This window comes from Oreochromis niloticus, linkage group LG20 (genome assembly GCF_001858045.2).
Source record: "Oreochromis niloticus isolate F11D_XX linkage group LG20, O_niloticus_UMD_NMBU, whole genome shotgun sequence".
Lineage (NCBI taxonomy): Eukaryota > Metazoa > Chordata > Actinopteri > Cichliformes > Cichlidae > Oreochromis > Oreochromis niloticus.
The window spans coordinates 10,829,086-10,852,402 of NC_031984.2; the positions used below are offsets into that span (position 1 = coordinate 10,829,086).

The following is a 23,317-nucleotide window of genomic DNA, read 5'->3' on the forward strand; positions in this document are numbered from 1 at the left end:
CACATTTCACACTATTTCATGCTGTTTTTCTCCAAGCGCCTCGCCTTTCATTTTTATTCTTTTGGCCTCCAAACCCCACAATCTGTCTGCAGTCCTGCTTCAGTCCTATGTGTATTTCTCTGCTGATGTGAAGCAAACCGTGAAAGAGGGGTAAAAATGAGAGGGGTGGGGGTGGGGTGGGGTTAAAGGTGCAACGGGTGGAAATTTTGAGCCACATCATGTAGAGATGGAGATGGTGGGCGTCGGCAGAGAGAAAGAGCAAAGCAGGGAAGAAATGGGGAGCACGAGGGGGAGGGGAGCTTGGCTGCTTGACTGTGCGGGTGAAATGAATGTGTAATTGAGTTGTTGTGGCTCAACCCTTGAACAACTGAGTGATGGAGGGAGCGGCAGCCACAAGATCCCCCGGAGAAGGTGGCTGAGCCCGTGGCTGCTGCACTGTTGGCTAAACGCAGGGAGTTGTCAGTAGCTGTGTAAAGGTGCCAACAGCACCAGGTAGCAACATGTCCATCGCTCACTGCAAAGTGTCAAAAGCGTGGCGTGTGGAATTTATGAGCGTGATTAAGTCAGGAAAGCATGAAGAAAGCATGAAAACTGGTCACTGGATTGATGCAAGGAACCACAAATTCAGCTTCCTCCTCTCTATTTGATGCCCTCTCCTCCATCTTTCCCCATGACAGACCACCATTCCTATTTACATTTTTAAACATTCGCATCAATCTCCTCTTTATTTTGCCTTCCCCTTCTTCCTTCCAATCACTTAGAGCAAACCGAGGAGGGGTGAAGTAGAGGGTAATTAAAATGGGAGTGCTGTGCGTTGAAATGAAGCCAGTACAAAGACACACCTCAACCCTAAAACAGCAAGCTGTGGAGATGAAAACATGAATGGAATAGGAAGGACTGTATGTGTCATCAGGAACTATGCTAACTATATATTTATTCAGATGTTGTTTTAATCAAATATTTCTTTCATAGAGACTAGACTAGCCTTCTTTGATGACCCATGTACACACCTTTCCCTCGAACACACACACACACACACAGACACACACGCACACAGAGATCAGGAGCAACGCTGCAGAGCTATGATTGATGTGCTTAATTCATTGAAACAGGTGAGATAGTGACAGCTCAGAAAAACAAGAGGGGAATCAGATCCTGGTTACTATACCACAGTTACTGCAGAGAGAGGTATTGGCAAGACCAGGGAGGGTGCAGATGGAGGAGTCACCTTGAGGGAAAGGCGGAGGGAAGTGACACAGTGGGAATGCCAATTTATTTATTTTCAGGTCATAAGCTTGTAGATATTGAAGAACACACCTGAGAAGCAATGGATTTGTATGCTGGGCCTGAATAATACAAAAAGGTTATAATATATGGCAACAACATGAGCAAATCCTGTAATCCTGAAATCTCTCCATGTGTTAGCTGTTGGTTCTTGTCTGTTTGTGGTACAAGCGGGTTCAGCAGTGACTAAACGCTGGCTTCAGTGGAACTCTGCTCCGCCCCTCTCTCTCGGTGGAAGTTTGAGTGGAAGTGAAATAATATTGATTTAACTCTCAGGCGCAGCTTTATAGATTGATTGTCATACGAAGCAGCCTTTATCCACAATAGTACTGCCCTCAGGCGGCCTAGATTTACTGTTTATCACAGCAACAGATTCAGGTTTGAAATCCACAGTGAAATCTTTTAGAATGACTCAGCCAGGACATTGGGGAGGATTGATTATAATGTTAGTTACACATCACTGAGTACGAAGTGAAATAGTGGAATATATTCAAATTATATTTAATAAATATGTCGGGCATGGCTGCTGTTTTGGTGCTATTTTAAAATCTCCCCAAAACTGGGCAGGACACAAGTGTGCCACATTACGCCACAGTGACATCTATTGGTGAAATGCTGATATTCACCCAGAGAGTGAGACGGGTGGCAGGAGCAAATCCTTTTATTCCAAAGTGTCATGGAGGTTCACTGATACCAGAAGACAATTTATTATCTGTAGCCCTGCCTTATTCCATAAACACACTTGTAAATCCACCAGTGAAAACAGTGTGACAGTTTTTCCTAGGTGAACTTCTTTTAGGGCATTACTGGCTTTTCAATACTGAAAGAAGCATAATCTTTTATCACAAAGCAAAGCAAAGAAACTAGCACGTTTAACACTTCATTTTTCTCCACTCACCACAGGACTATTTCACAGATGACATTTAGGCGTTTCTTAGTAGAACAGGTGTTACCAATAGTAACATGGCACCATTCTATATCCCAACAAGCATCATTAATTTAATTATCACCCATTTAATTATGCTTTTCCTAATTTGTCATTTGATTTCATCATTTCATCTTCATATTCAGATAAAGTATATGTATCTAAAAAGCAAATACACCTTAGTCACACTTTGCTAACACCAGGTTTGACCCATTTTACCTTTAAAACTACTTTAATTATTCATAGTGCCACACATTCAACAAGATGCTGGAAACATTCTTCATAGATGAGTTTGTTGGGTGCACATCTGTGATGTGAATCTCTGTTCTGTCACGTCCCCAAGGTGCTCTACTGGAATGAGAGCTTGTGATGGTGGAGGCGATTTGAGTACAGTGAACTCACTGTCATGTTCAAGAAACCAGGTTGAGATTATTTAAGCTTTGTGATAATGGTGCCTTGTTCTGCTAAAAGCAGTCATCAGAAGATGGATACACTATGGCCATTGATTTGTAATTTCTTCATAATGTCTCCCGTAATTTGTTCTTTTAAAATCTGTTTCTGGGAAGCACTTTGTAACACTGGTTTTAAGTAGTGCCATACAAATAAACATTATTATCATTATTATCATTATTATTATTATTATTATTTATAACAGGATGGACACGGCCAGTAATGATGCTTCAGTAGGCTGTGGCATTTAAATGATGCTCAGTTAATACTAAATAGCTCAAAGTGTCAGAAGAAAATATCCCCACATCATTACAACACCCCCACCAGCCTGAACTGTTGATACAAGGCAGGCTAGAGCCATGCTTTAATGTTTTTTATGATATATTTTGACGCCAAAATCAGAATTTTGCAGCAGACGTTGAGACTCATCAGCGCAGGCGACATTTTTCCAATGTTCTACTGTCCAGTTTTGATGACCTGGTACAAAATTGTAGCCTCAGTTTCCTATTCTTGGCTGATAGGTGGTCAACTGCTGCTGTAGCCCATCTATTTTAAGGTTTAATGTGTTGTACGTTCAGAAATGCTCTTCTGCATATCTTGGATTTAACCAGTGGTTATCTGAGTTACTGTTGTCTTCCTATCACCTTGAAATAGTCTGGCTCTTCTCCTCTGGCCTCTGAAAGTTTCTAAAATACTAAGAGTGACTCATTTCGCACCAATAATCATGCCACATTCAAATCACCTGTCTTCTTCTCTCTGATGCTCAGTTTGAACTTCAGCAAGTCGTCTTGACCATATCTACATGACTAAATGCACTGAGTTGCTGCCATGTGATTAGATGATTAGATATTTCAATTAACAAGCAGTTGACCAGATGTACCTAATAAATTGCTCACCAATTATTTTCTTGTTTACACTATTTTAGCAGATGAATACTCAGGAATATGTATACATTGGTGTTACCATTAGAAGAGAAATTCAAACAGAGTACAAAGCCGGATACCTTAAAATCTGCAGATGAAAATAGTGCCAGACGGCATACTCTGTTCTGAGTAACAGGCAGGAAAACACTTGAGCCTACTTGTGTTTTCAGTAAGTGGCAACAATAAGGGGAAGTTGGAAAAACAGAGACGCATTTTTTAAAAACAAAACCAAGGACAAGTCAAATGAGTTTTAGGGGAGATTAATTTTGTTCTTCTGACTGATAATGGGAATGAAATCGCTGAATATAAATGTGTCCGGGAAAGTGCATTAGGCGTGGCACTGTCGGGGAAACGCTAGTCCTTAATTAAATAAATATGTTTTGAAGTGTCCTTGATTGTACGTTAGCGAAACCTTTGTTTAAAGGATCAAGGACCCTCTGCCTCTTCGGTGGTGAAAATTATGCATGTTTTGGGATGTGTATTCTAATGCAGATAACCATTTCAGGTTAAAACCTGAAAGACTGTTTGTCTCATGCCTGCCTTATACCTCCTAATACTACTGAGCACAAAGGAATAATTTTTTTTTAATGGATAAAGCAGTGTTGTTCTTACAGCTCAGCTGAATCTAAAATAACACTTAACCATTCAAATAGCAAAATGTATATATATTTTTAGTGTGAATTTTTTTTTTTTACTTTAATAGAAATCATTGGTAGTTACCAATATTTTTTCCAGTGTAGATATGACCAGGTAAAAAAACAAACAAAAAAAACTTCTTTCGGTTTCTTCCTTTAGAGGTCACCAAAGCGAACCCTCTGCTTCCATCTCACCTTATCCCTAACATCCTGCATGGCCTCCTTCACTACATCCACGAATCTTCTCTGTGGTCTTACTCTTTTCTGTCCAATATATACACTGCCGCTCCTCTGCACATGCCCAAGCCATCTCAGCCTCGCCTCTCCAACTTTGTCTCCAAACCACTCAACCTGAGCTGTCCCTCTGATGTACTCATCTCCAATCCTGTCCACTCTGGTCACTCGCAGTGAAAATCATGTTTTCAACTCCTCCTAACCTTGTATTTTTATTAGAGTCCCAGTCTCCAAACCACACATTATAACAGCTCTCACTGCCATCTTCAATTTCACTCTTGCTCCCAAGATTAAAATAATAATATTAATAAAATAATAATAAATACATTTCTTTATCCTACATTAGTAGAACATAATAAATAAGACCGAGTCACATATATTCAAAATTATAGACGAACTGTTTTTATAGAAATTTTCTAGTAACCGGGTAAAGTCACTTTTTTTCAATTTAATTTCCGATTAAACTTTATTTAATTTCGAGGAACCATTTCAGGTCACGGGCTAATCAGGCTCACAGATCTGAGTGCGGACAGCAGGGGTCCCCAGTTCACTGCGTGCTGGCGGTGTACTCCCTGCCTCGGTAAAACTCTCCTTTTAGTCAGCAGTCTGCCAAAATCGACGCTGGATCGAAACATTAGAATAAAACAGAAAAATGTAGTGATTGTTATCTGATGTTTACCTAAAATTAACGTAAAACAAACTGCCCGGCCGCCGTGACGTCCTCAACAGAGTTGCGCGCGCCTGTTGGCAGCGGAAGTTGACTTTAGTTGTTTCTCATAACTTCCGTAACCCGTGCTAACCACAAAAACCAAACAGTTTTAAAGCAAAAATGATAGTTTGCTGCGTGTCTGGTTGTAAAAAGCGGTATATCCGCAGCAAAAAATTGAAATTTTACAAAATACCGTCTCGGGGCCACCGGAGGCGTTTGTGGCTGCGAGCAATACAAGAAGCGAACGGCAGCACTGCGAGACTCACGGAAAATGATCGCGTTTGTGGCGCTCATTTCATATCAGGTGAGCTAAGATAGGAGCTATGCTAGCACTGTAGACATACTGTAACAGAAACAAGCGGTTTGTTGATTAAAATTGTCGCATTTAGCACAAAGTTTCCTACATATTTTCATTTTTATTTTTGTTTTATAGGAGAAGCATCTATGGAGCGTGATAAGCCGGACTTTGTGCCTTCTGTTTTTACCTGCACCCAAAAAAATCAAAGCCCTAAGAAAAAAGTGAAATGGTAAGAAATGTAAAGTAGTGTTGGGTCAGGATAAAATTTGTGAGGATCAGAGTTGTTAGATAGCTTTGTGTTTCTCTAATTATTTTTTTTTAAATTTTTTAATTAACTTTTGTTATGTTTTAAATTTAATTTTAATGTACTTTTTTGTTAATTTATTTATTCTGGTCTGTATTGTCATTAGTTTAAAAAAAACACTTAAAAATTAATTAAGATAAGGGTGTTTTCTGATAGTTTTCCAGCTTCATCGTTTTGAGTGTCCTCTTTAAAAGTATATAAAATTAATTTAACTAGGTCCTTAAAATTTTATGCTAAACATCTATGGCTTAATGAATATAACATATAACATGATGGATGCTTGAAGGTTCCAACAGCAGAGTTGGAGGCTTGGATTGATCTTATTTATAGCGCCTCATCTGTAGGACACATACTGCCCTTTAAAGCAGTCAAAATAATTTTACAGATATTAAAGCTTGAATTTAAAGTTAAGTGCAATATTCTCCAGGTATTACACCATGTACCAAATCCAAATTAATTCATATCCAAAATTTGTGATTGTTTTCTGTCCCGTTTTTGGTTTCTCAAATATTACTTATTTATTTTCGAAGTTTTAAGTAGGGATTTAAAAGTTTGCACAATTTTTCTTAAGAATGGTATTTTTCCCTTGGAATTTTTTTTTTTCCCAGCAAAATCTGTGGTGGTCATTTGAGAAGTTTTCATATGATGAGTTTAGATGGAAAGAACCTTTGTGAATTATAATAATCATGGTGAGGACATACTTTTAATTGTCATCATCAGTTTCAAGTGAATGCATACAATGTGATGTTCATTTTATAAATTATGGTCCTCAGATTGAGGCTTCCCAACAGGAGCACAATAACCTATGGGTGATGTCCCAATGGGCATGTCCATGTGGGCTGCACCAAGGCCTAAATAAGGACTGTTTCGAATTCTAAATCATGCAAATCTACTCTAGTCCAAGATTAAATGCAATGCAAGATCACATTGGAAATGATAATAGGTTCCTTTTAACCAGTGGAGCGAAATCATAAAAATAAAAGCTACTATAACAGATAAAACCCTACAAGAACCTGTTCATTCAATTAATAGAGGGTTGCAGATGTACACAAATGAAGCCTTTATGGCAGGATGTTACAGGTTTTTATAATGCCCATCACTATAAACATAACATTAACAACATATTAACTCTGTGTGTGATATTTAATGTGTGTGCTGTAGTCAGTGCTCTGCTCTGGGTTCATAGTTGTCACGTCTCTTTGCTTCTGAGCTCTGTGTGTTTGAACAGTGCGAGGAGAGAGGGTTGTCTTGAAGCTTGTGGTATTTTAAACAGTACTGGTGTTTTCTGTTCTATTTTTCTTCTCTGACTGATCAAAAGCATAAAAAAACCCTTTTCATTTTCACTGAGTGGGCGAGAAGCACATTCAGGTCCACTCTGGCCTATAGCTATAGCCAGCCCAGGTCAGGGTTACAAAGGTCGTCCCTTGGTATCAGTTTGCATAATAGAAAAGGCACAGTAACTCATAATGAATCAGAAAGGGTGACAAATATTCAGTAAACAAGCTGCACAGTTATCTCTCTTCGTATGTGTTCCGTGTACATGTCGGGTCACAGACCCTGAACTGTTGACAATATTTGCAGCTTTACAGTGTATGACAAAAACAAGGTGTTAATACTCACATTTTCTTTGACACTTTGACAAGTACTGTATATATGAGACCCACTTTTATAGATCACTTCATATGTTTGTTTGTGGGTGGTTTTAAGGTTTTATGGTCGTAGAAAAAGGCATCGCCGGAAGGCAAGAGGCAGAAGAGAGGAAAATGCAGCTCCAATTCGAGCTGAGTCTTCTGTGAATCCTGAGCCGTCTGTTTTGACGGGAACTGAAAGTGAACTTTCAGAAGAAATGCAGACGCCAGCAACCCCCTCAGTGCCAAAGGTAGCAGCCACAACTTGCTCTTTCTGTATCTTTCTTTTCTACTTGGACATTATGCAAAATAGCTACGTTTTTTTGTTTGTTTGTTTGTTGTAGTTGTTTTGTAAGACATGAGTTGCAAGATTGTCATAAGTATTTTTATTTTCTTCTACTAAAGATAATGATAAGTTCTTTAGTTTTTTACATTTTTTGCCCCTGTTTGTGTATTTATGTTTTTCAGGAAGGAGAAACGGTGGCAAAAGTGTCTGAGACTGAAGCAGAAACCCAAATTATCCAGACTCAAACAATCAACTTAAATAAGACATCACCATCCTTCAAAGGACTACCAGACACCCTAAAACTAGATAAGAGAAGGCCAATTGTGCTCCTGAAACCTTTAGTTGCATCAGAAGGTGGTTATCGGTGTGAACTGTGCAGTCAGACCTTCACTGATATACCACAGCTGGTAAAACACAAACGGCTGCATGAAGAACAAAGGTCCTTTGTCTGTGAAAATTGTGGAAAAAGCTTCATAAGTCAGGCAGATTTCAGTGAGCACCATGCTGTGCACAGAGATGAGCCCCTCTTTCCGTGCAACATGTGTGATCGATCTTTCACCACAATTCACCAACTGAAGCGTCATAAACTGCTCCATGTTAAAGATGGCAGGAAGTGCCTCAGGTGTGGCACGCTGTTCTGTCAGCGTCACAACCACATTTTATTCCTTCCGCAGACAGAGTTTAAAACAGAGTCTGAGCCTGAGGACAGTTCCTCTAGGAGTGAGACGGAAAATGAACTGGAACCAAGCCAGATGACTGAAATACCTGGCAACACTCAGAGCTCAAGGACCGTTACACCTCCACTGTCTACTTCTGCTCCAACTGCTGCTCCTACACCCCCAAATCCTGGATTTCTATCCAAGCCCCCACCTTTGGCTACATTTAGTAGATTACCAGAAATCCCCCCACCTGTGTTGCTGAGACCGTGTCCTGTGCCTCGTCGACTCTATCCAGAAGTGAGACACTCAGAAAACCCGGGTACCTCATTTCACCATGACTTCTTCACCCAAAATACAGAACTTCCATCTTCACTGAAGATCTTTTCACCTCAGTACCTCACCTCAGCCTTCTTAGAGGTTAAAAGAAATTATCAATATATTTTAAGCAAGCCGAAAAAGTGTAGGGTTAAGAATCCGGTGAAGAAGGAACAAAGTGAGGCACCAATAATTTCACCAGAAGAACACACTCAGCCAGAAAAAAAGGAGAGAATAGCTTATGACCTGGAGATGGTGCTCTGATCTGAATAATGGATTAGAATGACCTGTTTACTTACCTGACCTGTTTGCCTTACTTAAGATGTTCAACATTAGTGCTCCTATCCTATTAGTGTTTCTGTTCTTTGAGTTAAAAGGCATTTTTAACAAAAGCAAGGATGTGTTCAGTATTAAGCCTGTAGTATTTGGCTTGTACTTGCACTACTTTTGCCTCTCTTAGCACACTGATATATTTGTAATTACTGTAATGCTGATATTTTTTTTTTTAGTTTTGTAGTTAAAATCTTTCACTTCTTAATCAGTGATGAGGTGCAATTGTTTTTTTCACTACTGTTTGATAAGTAATACTGTTATGTATGTAAAGATAACTGACCTGTGTTGTAAAACCGCACCAGGTGGGATTTGGGCTTCAGGCTGTATTCTGTACTTGGCAATTTGTGCCGTAATAATCACTTTAGTCTGTGGAAAAATGCACCGTGTGCTACAAACGGCATCAATAATATGATCAAGCTTCTCTAATAACAATTGCCACACAATTCGGTTTTCACATCTGCCTCAGCTAACTGGAAACAGATAGCGGTTGCAGCTTTATATTACATATATAAACCGATCAGCCGTAACCTTGAAACCATGAATAACCTTGATTGCACTATTACAGTGGTTGGTTCTGCTGGCAAACCTTGAGCTCCCAGGAATTCGTGTGGGTGTTACTTTTACGCGCAACACACGCCTACAAATGGAAAGGCTTGAAGAGCATGACAAAGAGTCCAAGGTGTTGACAGGACCTCTAAACTCTCAGATCTCAATCCAGAAAAACCGCTGATCCACAGTGGCCACTACAGCAGAAGACAGCTGTTGCTCCTGGCCACATGCCGAAGAGGACAAATCCAGAGGGTCCAGTATGCATGCCCTGAGGGATTACAGTCATTTTGTCAGATATCAGGTGGTTTTTATGTTGTTGATCATATGCAGTGTATATGATCAACAACGTATGTATGATATAGCTACAGTTACATCAACCATTTGTTACATTTTGTGCGTTTTTTTTTTAAGTTGTCCTCTTTGTTTTTGTTTTTTTTTGTTTTTTAATCTGTATATGAGAAGTGGATCTGACTGTGAAACCAGTGCTGTTTGTTTCCTAATAAATACCGTTTATGGTTAGAGTAAACAACTGCCAGCTTAAAAATGCCTCCATCAAGCGTTTGTCGAATTTTTAAAGTGAACACTAAAATCATCTGTGAGTAGAATTAACAGTACCAACAGTCCTCCATTAACTACAATCAATTAAGTGTAGTTTAGAGACTGTATATAAAAGATGTACATAGTCACAGGGATGTCATCCATTGATTGCTAAGCTCCATTTTTTTTTTTAAACTCTGTGTTTTTTGTTGTTGCCATTTTAGCTTTTTGAAACTGGACTTCACAAGTGTGTGTAGAGGTAAAACTGAGGGATACTAAGGGATGCACCATGTTTTTGTTGCTTTTTTTGGCTTGAATGGGGGCTGTAGCTAGCAACTAAGACTAATTGGGAAAATGTTTACTGCAGTCATAGGTCATAAAGGGTCATTTTTCCTCACGATCATATTGGTTGCATAAAACCCAATATGGTCAACCCACGTCACTTTTTAGCTGGCTTTTAGTCACTAGTGGATCTTCCACACTGCAGTTGTGTAGTGGATCCTTTTAATGTATTCATGAAAATCTTATATCAATTAACAGTACGTTTTGATCCCATGCTTAACTCCAAACGTGCCCACGTTCCATCGTTTGGGGTTATGTCACCTGCTGTTTCTACAAGTTGCTGAATTTAATTGACATTTCGTGGTCTCTTATATGGATTAAGGCACCTTCGGCTTCGCTTTTCTGACTTGTGAGCTATGACCATCTTTTATATGCAATCTATGATATTTGCAATGTTTGCACACAACATGGAGTTTTGATTTCCCATTTGTAAAAAACAACAACTTTGGAGAGGTTACGTTTTATTTTATTTTTGTTTGTTTGTTTTGTTCTCCTTCAGCTGACCTGTATGTATATGTACTCAAATGTAGAAATGGCAGAAAACATGGACAAATGGAAAGATTGAACTACCATGTACCCATTTCCCCCACACCAAGAAGCACCTAACCTGCTATAGCTGTAACAAGCAGTACACTAGTTCTCTACCCATTACAACCTGAAACATTCTGCATTTCACTGTGTTCACCTTACTGTCTGTTAAGATTTTCTTTACAATTGATACATTTCCAAATAAAACATTCTTGGAATAGCATTATCTGTTAAAATAGCTAAAGCTGTTTGTCAGCTGGTGATTTGCAGCTGTCTACTGCATGCCCATTAGACTTGCTCTCACATGGACACAGGAACAAGAGAAAAAAATAAGCTGTATGAAGTGAAGTATGGTCTTTACATAATGTAATAAAATTAAATTACTGTATTATATTTTTTTGACTTTTCTTAATGCATAGATTTCACAGAGTTGTAACAGTTTTGAAGGAAAGTTCAAGGTTGTCAGACCAAGTAGTCTGTCCTGATGGTGGGTCTAGAGGGATTGTTAAAATGACCCAAAAATGTCTGTCTAACTTTCTTGGACAGTCTTCCTGTCAGTGTGTCACACTGCATTAAAACCACCTGCTTGTTCTGTGAGCTGACTGCACAGAAAAACCCTGCAGTACAGCAACAATAAGGTGTGTACTAGTTTTCATTGCTTGGAGCTTTTCTTGCTATGCAGCTGAATTTTCCAAGGAGGATTTTTACTTTAACTGCTGCATGGATGTGAAGTAAAAAAAGGACCCCATTGCTCTATAATCCAACCTGCCAACCACAGTTTACATAGTAAAAGTCCTATTTGGCCATACAGATGTTTTCAGTTAACATTGCGGTTATAAAGCCTTTATGTAATCAACTTCTGGGTCGTTAGGTTCAGCTGCATTGATCTGGTGAATGTTTTTGCACTGTCTGCAATTGAGCCGTGACAAATATTTTAATAATTAATCATAATGTGAAAATGCAGACTTGATTCGACTGTTCCGGAGAAAGCTGGATCCGATGTGACTGACAAAGTGTTAAATTTTTTTAAAGATGAAAAACCCTACTTTATATTAAAAAAAATGTTTATACATTGACAAGTAAACCAGTGAAAAAAAATTAAAAATTCTCTTTAGTAGTGTCTATTAGTATGTTATCTAATTTTGTATTTAATTGACCTCTTCTGTGTGTTTTTTCCCCCTATTTAGCTATTTTGTTTTTCATACCTTAATTTATAAGTTTTGTTTTATGTTTTTGCATTAGCAGTTTGCATTATTAGGAAGCAGAAAACCCATCAATCTTAATAACAGTAAACAACAACAAAACATTTGATTTATTTATCATCTTTTGAAAGCACAATTTACAAATTGCTTTGACAAGTAAAAGTAGAATACTTTAAACAGATTGCCAGGCGTTATGGCCACAAATCAAAGAAAATAAAATTAAAGGGAAGTTAAGACCCAGGAAAATATCGTATAAAAGTGGATGCAAGGGACTTTTGTGATTAATTATTTAAAAGCAAAATCCATTAATCCCCATTACATGAAGAAACACAACAGGCAAATGGCCTTTTTGTTTATCATGTTCTTCTTTTAAACCCAGTATTATGGATGACTAAATAGAAAGTGAAACAAATATTAAGCATAAACTTACACTGAAATTGTGGCACAAGACGCACAGCATATGCGTAAATACGCATGAACACTGTTTGTTTTTAGTCTTTAAATCATCATCAGCTTTATATTTCATATTGAATAAAGGTTGCGCATCGGTGATCAAACTAACCACTGTCTTTAAGTTTGCATCTATGAATTACTTTACACGAAGAAAATGTAGGTTATGTTTAAAATATTTATTTCATGCACAACGTAACATTAAAACTGACTTTCTGATTGAATTTGCATTTTATCGATGAACTAAGTGAATAAAAGATCATGTAGATTAAGGGTGCATTGGATCTTTTGCATACGTTCAGAGGGCATTCCTCCGCATCCACAACAGTCCCGTCTTCAGTCCATCTGCACGCTGTCCACGTCTCATTGGTCCGGATGCGCGGAGTTATGCAGGGCGACGATTCTGTTTGGATCTTCCTGCTGTCACATTACGGTGACGAAAGCGATGATTGGCTGAGATCCCTTCAGCTGCGGTTTAGATTGGCCGATGTGTCGTCGCGTGGCTTCATAGATGGCAGGTTAGTGGTGCTGATGCTGTGACAATGGGAGTCATCCAGATATGCATCATCTGGCCCGAGAGTGCCTGAAAGACAGCAGCAGGACGCAGGCTTGTTGTGATTGTAAAGGGACGGAAAAGTAGCAGCAGAGACACGAGGATCATCCTGCTGCTCTGAGAGGGTGAGTTTTACGCACGGAAAACAAACTGGCATGCTGGGGGCGGGGGGGGCTCATAGCTGTTTTTGATGTGAAGTGGGGGGGCTGGGGAATAGCTCTGAAGTAGGTTGTTAGCAGGACCGCTCACTGCAAGGATCAGTAACTCCTGTCGGATTTCTCGCATCCATTTACGATGCGTTTGCTACTCGGTGGACGCGCAGCGCTTAGCACGCTGAGGCACTGTTAATGCAGCGGCTGAAGGAAGGCAGCTGTGAGTCAACTCATCCCCTTGGCCGACTGCATTGCGGAGAGAGCATGCCTTGCAGAATAGCATATTTCAAATATTCTCCACATGCCCGAGACCCAGGTCATGGTGTTATTGTGGTGAAGTCTTGATATTGTTTTACATCCTGGGATGTATTTCATTGTATCCAGTCTGATGCACTAACTAAAAATATGTTTAATTAAAAGAAGATCTCTCATCATCTTTAGTGAAACTCTGAACAGCAGCTGTACTGCATGTGCACTGATCTGTAGTGAGTTGCTTTGCATGCTGGGATTTGAAGTTTAATGAAGAGTATTTAGCTATAAGTCACCACTGTTAATACAAATGTTATTTTTGTTGCTGTAAAAATGCATTTTGGTTTCTCTTTGCTTTCTAAGTCTAGTGATGGGAGTGTTCAGCCGACAGAAGTTTTTCCAAGAGCTCGCTCATGGCTGCCTGCTGCCCACAGCTCAGCAGGGCCTGGAGCAGGTATGGCAGCTGCTGGTTATCTGCCTGCTATGTCGACTTATCTGGATGTTCGGTGAGTACAGAACTTTTGCACCCCAGTCAGTGTTATCAGACCTTCACTTTAATCTCTAATCACATACATTATCCTTTATTTTTATCTGGCTATGTCAGGTCTCCCTTCTTTTGTGAAACACCTGGTCACAGTGGCAGGAGGTTTCTACACGCTCTACCTGTTCTTTGAGCTGCACATGATCTGGGTGGTCCTTCTCAGCCTTCTCTGCTACCTCTTCCTCTTCCTGTGTCGCCATTCTACCATCCGAGGCACCTTTCTCTCCATCACTGTGCTCATTTACCTGCTCCTGGGGTAAGAGTCCTCTTGTCCTCTTGTGTTACCTGACAGTTCAGTATTACACATTAGGTGTGATACTGAACCAAAGAGCTTCCTTAATAATTCATTTTCCCAATGGGGCCACATTAGAAGCTGGAAGTGGGGGGTTACATCAATAAGATGAACTCAAACTAAACTGCTATAAGCAATGAAAATGCGAAACGGGCAAAGTGAAAAAGCCCAAATTTTGTCAAATCACAAAGCTGGTCTTGACATTTCCATCTCTGGATGTGTAAAGCTCGATAAGAAAAAAAGTCCTTGTTCCTTTTGCAGCTTTGCTAGCAAAGCTTTAGATGTCCATTTTCAGTCTGCATCAGTCAACTTCTTGTATTTCTCTGTGTGTTTAGTCTCGTAATGATGATTCAAACTGTAATCCTTAAACACAACAATCTGCTCTCTGTAAACTAAGCACACAGTTCTATAGATGACTCCAGTAAATAAAAGCTCTGAAGTCAATATCTTCTTAAAAACTCTGCATTCTACATGAAGATTTCTTTTTTAACGTGAGCTGACATCTGTCAGGGCTAGCAAACACATCTGTCATAAACACTGGTTCCAACGCGTTACAACGTGCTTTCACACTGGTTCACATGTACGCATGTAAAACATTTTTAAAAAGCACCTGAATTCAAAATAAAAGCAACAAAGTCTATTGTGATTTCCCACAATATTTTTTTTAATGTATGATGTATACTTATTCACGTCTAATTCCTAATTTCCAATTGACTTTAAGCTTGTGAATTTGGGAATTTGGCCGATTTGGGAAAACTCAAGGAATGGTCTTTTCTTTTCATTACGACTACCTTTCCTTTTCATTTCATCAGGGAGCTACATATGATGGATACCACTAACTGGCACAAGATGAGAGGTAAGACAGCCATCATTTGTCTCTTAAATGTGATTGCTGTCTGTATACTTTAATATTCCCATTAGTAATGTCTAATTTTGGAATACAACAACCATTTAAATGCTGTTGCTGTCATCCAGGTTCTCAGATGGTGGTTGCAATGAAAGCCATTTCTTTGGCCTTTGATTTGGATAGAGGTGTTGTGACCAGTGTGCCCTCACCCATTGAGTTCATGGGCTATATCTACTTTGTGGGCACAGTCATCTTTGGTCCCTGGATCAGCTTCAACAGCTACAAAGAAGCTTTAGAAGGCCGTAAGCTGGTAGGTGCGATACTATATCTTTTAAATCTGAGTGAGGATTAATTTAAAAAAAAAAAAAATCTAAGAACAGCTGCTGTTTCCTTCTTCTCCTTAGAGCCTTTCGTGGCTTTTAAAAGTGTCTGTTAGCTGGGTGAAGAGCCAGGTCTGCCTTGTTATTTCCAACTGTGTGGCACCCTACCTCTTCCCTTATTTCATACCTGTTTATGGAGACAAGCTGCTACGAAGGTGAGGAGAACACACACATTCATACTGTAAACAAATGCCTGTGTATTCTTGACTTGGTTTATGGCTTGCTGTTCTGCTAAGGTAATGTGTCTGTCACCTGCTTTGTTTACAGCAAAAAGAGGAGGAAGATCAGGTAATTAATTGCCCACCTCAGTGACTCTGAATAAACCAAACACTGTAGGCATGCATTCCTCATAATTACCATTTGTCCAAAACCTTTGCTTGCATGCATCTACCCACTTCATCCCTCCTCTCTGTGCAGTTATATATGTACCAGGATGTCCCTCTCACCCTCTCATTTACCACAACACTTTCACCAGCTTGATGAGGCATAAATCATCACGAGGCAAGTCAATAAACATTTTTTTGTCACTAACATTGCTCTCTTTATCCTAATGCTACTCAGGGGTACACCAGCTAAGTATGTTTTTTACTCATCTGTAGTAACCACTCAGTAAAGTCGGACGTTATTTGAAACTGGATTGTGATATTCGTCTATTTCTTCCTGTTTTGATGTCCCTGCATTAGGTGGTTACTGGCGTATGAGAACACACTGTCTTTCCACTTTAGCAATTATTTTGTTGGCTATTTGAGTGAAACTACCACCACTCTGGCTGGGGCAGGATTCACCGAGGAGAAAGACAACCTCAAATGGTTAGAACTGCAAGCGCACCTGTTAACATTGAGTGTGTTTCTCTTTATTCACATTTATAACAGGCCACCGCCCATTTACCTTTTATTTTGCAGGGATATGACCGTATCCAAGCCGCTTAATATAGAGTTTCCTCGGTCAATGGTGGAGGTGGTAACATCGTGGAATCTGCCCATGTCTCGCTTTCTGCACACCTGTGAGTTCAAGACAGGCGGCAGCTGTTTTTGCTTTCGTTTGCCATTGTGAGTGTAAGGATTATGGCTCATTTAAACAGAGATTCTTATACCAGCTCACAGATGTTTTTGCTCTAATTTCACAGATGTTTTTAAGAGTGCACTGAAATTCGGGACATTCTCTGCTATAATGGTGACATATACAGCCAGTGCCCTTTTGCATGTGAGTCCTATGCAGACTTTTCCTACAATTACTTTTTTAAATGCATTTTTTTGTATCAGTAAGTGGATTATTTTGACTGAAGCTCTTTTACCTCACAGGGTTTGAGTTTTCATCTAGGTGCAGTCCTAATATCTTTGGGATTCATCACTTATGTTGAGCACGGTAAGAGTTTTTCCGATGTGTTTTTTTTCTCTTTTCCACATTAGAACCTTTCCATTTGGAGAAGGTGCTTAGGTTTGCACTAATGGCTAATTGCACTCACTGTGAAACACTGTTTCTGTTTACTGCAGTGCTTGTAATTAAATAATGCTGGAAAAAACTCATCTATTTGTTTTGTTTTAATGCACTGGTCTTGTTTTGTGTTTTAGTGTTGCGGAAGAGGCTTGCAGCTATTTTTAATGCCTGTATACTGTCAAAGAAATGCCTGCCAAACTGCACTCACCAGAACAAAAAGGTAAAATGCAGCTCCCTCGTATGTTTGTTGTTCTTATTCAACCAAAAAACATTTCTACCGTTCAATTATTATTATTTTTATTAAAAGGAATTGAGTTAGTTGAGTAAATATGACCATTTCATATTTGAAACAGTGACAAGATTGATAGCTTTCATATAGCTGCTCATTTTGAGAAAGTCTTGAGCCACCCCTCATTTGTTTCTGTTTTGCTTCCGAGGAGCCAGACTTTTATTTAAATGTTTTACAGTGGTACTGAGCAAAAGTTCTCCGGGCTTTCTGAAGGTCATTTTCTACTTTTCACTTATTTTCAGAACAGTCCTTGTACCTGAGCATTTTCACAGGAATGTTTTTTTTTTGTATGTTAAACCACTTAATACTGACCTGTGAGTCATTCAAGCGTAAAAAAGACAGATTTTCCAGCATGACAATGTTCCCACACACACTTCCAATGCAGTAAAAACAGATAAGAGCTTTACAGAGTGGAACACTATCACTCATGGATTGACCTTCCCAGAACCCTGGACCTCAACATTAATGAAGCTGTCTGGGATCATTTAGACAGAAGGCGGAGCAAAAGGCAGCCATCCAGCCTGGAGTACACTTCTTAAAGACTGCTTAGAGAAATTGCAACAAAGCTTGCATAAGACTGTTTAACTGTTTGAAGAATAAAGGTGGTCATACTAAATCTTGTTAGAATAGTGCAAACTTGCTTTTTGCCTTAGATCCTGTGTTTCTATGTAAGTTTGCACATGTTTCAAAAAATCACCTTTTTCCCCTCTTTTCTAGCAAATTATGAAGAAATGAAGGGTGGCTTAAGACTTTTACTTAGCACCATTTATATATGTGTGTGTTTGTGTGTGTGTGTGTGTGTGTGTGTAGGCAGACCTACATATAAAACGCTCCAGTAGACTTTTCTTTGTTACAGGCTGTGGTCAGCCGACCTGTGCTCCAGCTGAGATGCATTGCTCTGTGTGGATTTAACAAGATTTCTCATGTAGCAATAAAATGTTATATGATGCATCATGGCGGCTTTCCAAACGCTAGACAGTATGAAGTTAGTATAAAAAGTAGAATTCAGTGAGTGAATATAATCAGTATAACCATCATAAATTAAAATTAATGTCAGCTGCTCTGGATTTAACCTGATTTTGACCAGAAAACCACAGCATGCTCTGCACCAGTCCATGACAGTTCATTACAGTAATCTTCACCATAATACTACAAAATAATCACTTTATCCTGCTGTAAACTGCCTGGTATTTTTATGCAACCTTTGAATTATATACAGGAGTTATACTTCAAATTATTTGGTAAGACATTTCTCATTTTGTGGGGGAAATAGCTTCCTTTTATGAAAAAGATAGCTATTTCAGGAACACTTCATGTATAGATCCAGTATCTGATTAAAGACTTAAAATGAATTAGAACATCACAGGTTAGCTCTAAATTTCCCTCGCTGAGCAATCCTCACATATCTCCTGTTTTTATTTCCGTCTTTCACCATCTCTACGAGTGTTACACGTTAATATTCCCACTTGTGTTTGGGGATATTTGCTAACCTGTTTGGAAAGCTGCATTTGAATTTACCTCCCACTTACAAACGTTCCCCCTTATTTATGTTCACCCCACTTCAGCAGGACAAGTTAGATGCTAAGATAGTGTGACCACAACTTTATTAACTTCTGCACAATTAACAGTTTACACGGCTAATAAGGAAAAAAAGGGATGTGTTGAGGGTGTAAGCTGTACTGTGGGATGTCATTCATTTTCCTGCTGCTTAATAAATATCTCCATGCCATCAACTGGAAACATCACCAGGCTGGAAAAAATAACTGTCAAGTTTAAGTTTATTGTAGCCTTTTTAAAAACACAGTTGATAGGAATTTGTCTTGGTGTGCACACAGCACAATAGGATACAAAATATAAGTGCATGTAACAGGTCACCCCATGAAATGAGTGCAGTTTATCAATGTACCTATCTTTAAAGTGCTTTACACTGCAACGAGGCACTGTCCAGTATGCATAAGGGAACAGTCTATAGTGCAAGATGTTGAATTAATATTGCAAGTGCATGATACATATGTATAAGTGTCAGTGCATATTGAGTTCAGATTTTATGATCAGAACTTGATGTAGGTAAGCTGAGTTAATAACAGATTCAGTGCACATTTAAGTGCCTAATAGCTTGAAGGTAGGTGTTATTCCTGAAGCAGGAAGTTCTGCCAGTAGTATGTCTGTATATTTTGCCTGATGGGTAAAGATTAAGCAGGTGACATGCAGGTTGGTGCGGTAATGCTTCCAGCCTTCCTGCTACTTTTGTTGGGATAGTAGGAAGTTATAGAAGGCAGGCTGGAACCAATGATTTGGGGGGGCTCTACCTGCTACTTTTTCAAGCTGTTGTTTGCATTGGTATTAAAAATCTCTTGATATTCAGAGATGCTCAAATGCATCACCTCATGAAATCTTGCAAAACAAAAAAAATAGCATACAATGAGAATGAAGCGATGACGTTTTTCATATTTAAAAGGACAAATGTCTGAACAGACTTGCAACTAGATTTGTTGACATTAGAGTTGCAAACAGCTGCAAAGACTGGTTTTCTTCCAGCTGTTTTATTTGTGAAAATTCTCATTGCACAGGCATATATGTGACAGTTGAGCAGGAGATGCTCTAAATGGACCTACTTTAGCTCCATACAGCACCAGATATTTTTCCCTGTTTGTTTCCCCCTCAGAGGAATAAAATTATAACAATTATAACAATTTTATTCCTCATCATCTTACATTTTGATTTACTGTAGCCTTCTTTAATTTGACACAATTTGAGAGTTTGCTGACAGGATGCCCAGCAAAAATCCCTTTTTTAACACACAGCAGAGCACCGGGAAGGGGAACATAATCACTTATGCCAAGGAAAAACAGCTTGTATAAACCATAGTACATAATTAGGACATTATTACATTGAAGCCCCTGAAATCGTGCTTTTAAATCTTAAGTAGTTTGCCATATTATTAAGTGAAATTGGCTAAAAGAAGACATTAGTTTTTAAGAGTTTAACAAACATTCTTTGATAATCTACTTCAACAAATCTGTGTAAGGTTCTCAGGATCCTAACATGAAAATCTTGCAGAGATTACAGATTTGGGGTAGTAATATTGAGTAAGGAAGTGGTTTATTCTTACATTATACCTTCTTCCTCCACAGGGGTTATGGGTGTATATGATAAACATAGCATTCAGTGCTTTGGCAATACTGCACTTGACATACCTCGGCTCAGTGTTCAACTCCAGTGTGGACTTTATGGAGGAGGATGAGGTAAGACATGATAAGAGTATGCCAAGCCCCAGAGGAAAGTGGACATTTTGCAGAATAGAACCAGAGAAGAGATTGGAAAAAGAACATTTTAAAGGAGCAAATAGAGTAAAATGTGAAATCAAGTTAATGGTATTCAAAATTTTTAGATATTATAGTTGTGTATATGACTAGTTAGGCCAATTGCATGAGTAATTTTTGAGGAACCTTTACAAATTCAGGATATGTATAGAAGGCTAGCAGTGTGCTATTGAGGTAGCATTGTGACATACTGAAGTCCCAGCATGTTTAGAAGATTAAAAGCGTCTATATTTATACGCCCTGCCATAAAAATGTGGAGCTCACTGTGACATATGTACGTGTGAATTGCTGCATAGGAATGTAACCTTAGTTGTGATATTTATTGTCAACTGTTAAAGTAATTTATGGTTTTGCTGGATGAAAGGCCTTAGATGAAATTATTTTCAGTCTGTAATGACAAAAAAATCACATTTTGTAAAGATCTGTCAGCAGAAGGTTTAAATGATATACACATTATTGGACTCAGATTGTATGTACATCCCCTTACAGGACAATATCACCCATCATACAATTCAGAAGTGGTCAGAGCTGAGCTGGACCAGCCACTGGGTCACATTTGGATGCTGGATATTATACCGCCTTATTCTCTAATAATAAGAAATGAAGAAAGAGTGAAGGAAGTAATAATGAGAGATGGAAAACTGGTTCTGCACTTCTGCACTGTGACTTTATCCCGCATCAGACCGAAGAGAACTGAATCATCCTGTATACAACAACGAACCAACATTCAGTGTTCAGGTTGCACCACAAGTTGGCTGGGTAATCTATTATTCTAACCTGCTGGGGACTAGTTTTGATATCCATGAAATGATAGCTCGCTCCTCATTTCTTTTCTCTGCATCGCTCCCTTTTTATCTGAGCCGCAGTTATCGAGCCCTCATGTTGTGACAGCGGTTACCGATGTCTCACTGTGAGTCACAATCAATACCTATCAGCATGGTGGATATTGGCTGCTCGTTTCTGTGGACACACGATAAAGCCCATTATCTAGGTTTCAGCGTCGACTGCAGCAGATGGCCTCCAGGAGTGGTTTCTCTTCCCTTCTAATGTTATAAAATCATACTTTTCGGTTTAAAGGGTAGGGGTGGCAGGCATCAATGTCTTCTTTTAGTCAACAATTTCTATGAAATGACCCAAATCAATAGTGCAATTGTAGATCTCTCAATATTTTAGTTTCCTCCAACCTGTCTGTCTGTAGTACTCAGCCCTTTCTAAAAAAAAAAAAAATGCCCAAAAGAATATGAAACAGCTGGGACTGTAATTTTCAGTGAATGTCACTCAAAAAGAAATGACGAGTAAATTTGTGAATAAGGTATCTCTGCAGTCCACACTGTCGGCATTCCTCAGTCAAAGCTGGTGTTCGTCAACCATCATTAACATTGAAGGCTCCACTCTGCACTGGTGCTATGCAGAGCTTTGCAGGTGCACGCCTACTTGATATAGCTATCTCACCATCTTTACTTTACTTTGTTTTTTACTCAGAGGGCACCGTATTTTCCTGAGGAGGTGTATTGCTACATTGTGAGCTAGTGCTAGCTTGGTTAGCAGTCTGCATTCATCAAATGCATTCAACACAAATGCTAGAAAACACAACCAATACTTCTAATTAGTGCTAAGTGCTTTTAGAATAAACGAATACGGTTTCACTAACTAACACTGCAAATCTTAATTTAGACAAGTTAACTTAGACAGCTAGCATCCTAATCAACTCCCACCAGCTATAGAGGCCACAGCTGCTTATTTGTTGGACATTTTAATATTAAGCCAGTGGGGATTGTTTCATCATGGCCATTTGAAGTATTTGGCACTTTTTCCTCTTTATGTGAACGCTGCTGTGGTTGTTCACTTTTTGGTTCAACCAATCAGCGTTCAGACTATTCACTGGTATAGGAGCAATGCACCTCTGGCCTGTTGGAGGAGAGCATGCAACCATGTCTCCTTAGCATCTTCTTTTGGTTGCATTTTCCTCATTCTATCCTCTGGGTAAACATGTAGAGCTACGCCAGCAGGGGACAATAAATCAGCTTTGACCCAACCACATCAGACATTTTTTAATTGCCTCCTTTGATTGAGGAATTGCCATTTGTCTTACGCAGAGACCTACTCTTGACTATTTTCAGTTTATTGTAGTTAACAGCAGAGACAAAACTTTCCTGTAGGTTAGTTAGGCTGTTAGCTTTGGTCTTTTCATGGAATTACTATAAGAAAAAAACAGAAAATGACTCTCGTTCTTTAATAGAGCTTGTCTCTTGAGCATGTGTAAGACAATGAGGAATTAATTTTGAATGAAAAGAGCACAGATAATGGTTATGAGGCAGCAATTTTATTGTCAACAGTAATGATTTCCCTTTTAGTGAATTTTAGATAAAGACAAATATTCAGTAAGTCCATGAATTAAAGTTTGTGGTGGAGTTTCCTAATGGTGTTTGTATTTAGCTTTGTGTTAATTCATTAATTTCATTTGAACTGAATTATTTCCTCTTGCTTAGAGTAGGTTGTATTAGTATTTTTAAAACTCTGTTATTCCTCAGTGCTGAAAAAAGGGTTTAGAATCAGGGTAATTTAAAATGTGATTACACGATATTAAATATTCAATCTTAACTACAGATTTTTAATACACGGCTGCTTTTAACGACACATTTATGTAATTAATGATGACCTGA

At 38.9% G+C, this 23,317-nt stretch overlaps 2 protein-coding genes across 5 annotated transcripts; both read left to right on the forward strand.

Moving 5' to 3' along the window:
* Positions 1-4,997: 4,997 nt before the first annotated feature.
* On the forward strand, positions 4,998-11,327 carry LOC102080478 (fez family zinc finger protein 1). The gene is made up of 4 exons (XM_005448521.4): positions 4,998-5,464; positions 5,594-5,687; positions 7,470-7,641; positions 7,859-11,327. The coding sequence occupies exons 1-4, from the start codon at positions 5,281-5,283 to the stop codon at positions 8,912-8,914; spliced, it is 1,506 nt and encodes a 501-aa protein (XP_005448578.1). The 5' UTR covers positions 4,998-5,280; the 3' UTR covers positions 8,915-11,327.
* Positions 11,328-13,076: 1,749 nt separating this feature from the next.
* On the forward strand, positions 13,077-21,886 carry LOC100702239 (porcupine O-acyltransferase). 4 transcript variants are annotated; one of them, XM_003439126.4, is made up of 15 exons: positions 13,077-13,269; positions 13,909-14,051; positions 14,150-14,342; positions 15,191-15,234; positions 15,354-15,535; positions 15,630-15,760; positions 15,873-15,893; positions 16,167-16,181; positions 16,289-16,414; positions 16,508-16,608; positions 16,732-16,808; positions 16,907-16,970; positions 17,177-17,262; positions 20,466-20,576; positions 21,144-21,886. In XM_003439126.4, the coding sequence occupies exons 2-15, from the start codon at positions 13,916-13,918 to the stop codon at positions 21,243-21,245; spliced, it is 1,389 nt and encodes a 462-aa protein (XP_003439174.2). In that variant the 5' UTR covers positions 13,077-13,269; positions 13,909-13,915; the 3' UTR covers positions 21,246-21,886. The 4 variants fall into 4 exon arrangements, with proteins under 4 accessions (XP_003439174.2, XP_019205631.1, XP_019205632.1 ...); XM_019350086.2 differs by having other exon boundaries at positions 15,873-15,889; positions 16,163-16,181; XM_019350087.2 differs by having other exon boundaries at positions 13,914-14,051; positions 15,873-15,889; positions 16,163-16,181.
* Positions 21,887-23,317: the final 1,431 nt, after the last annotated feature.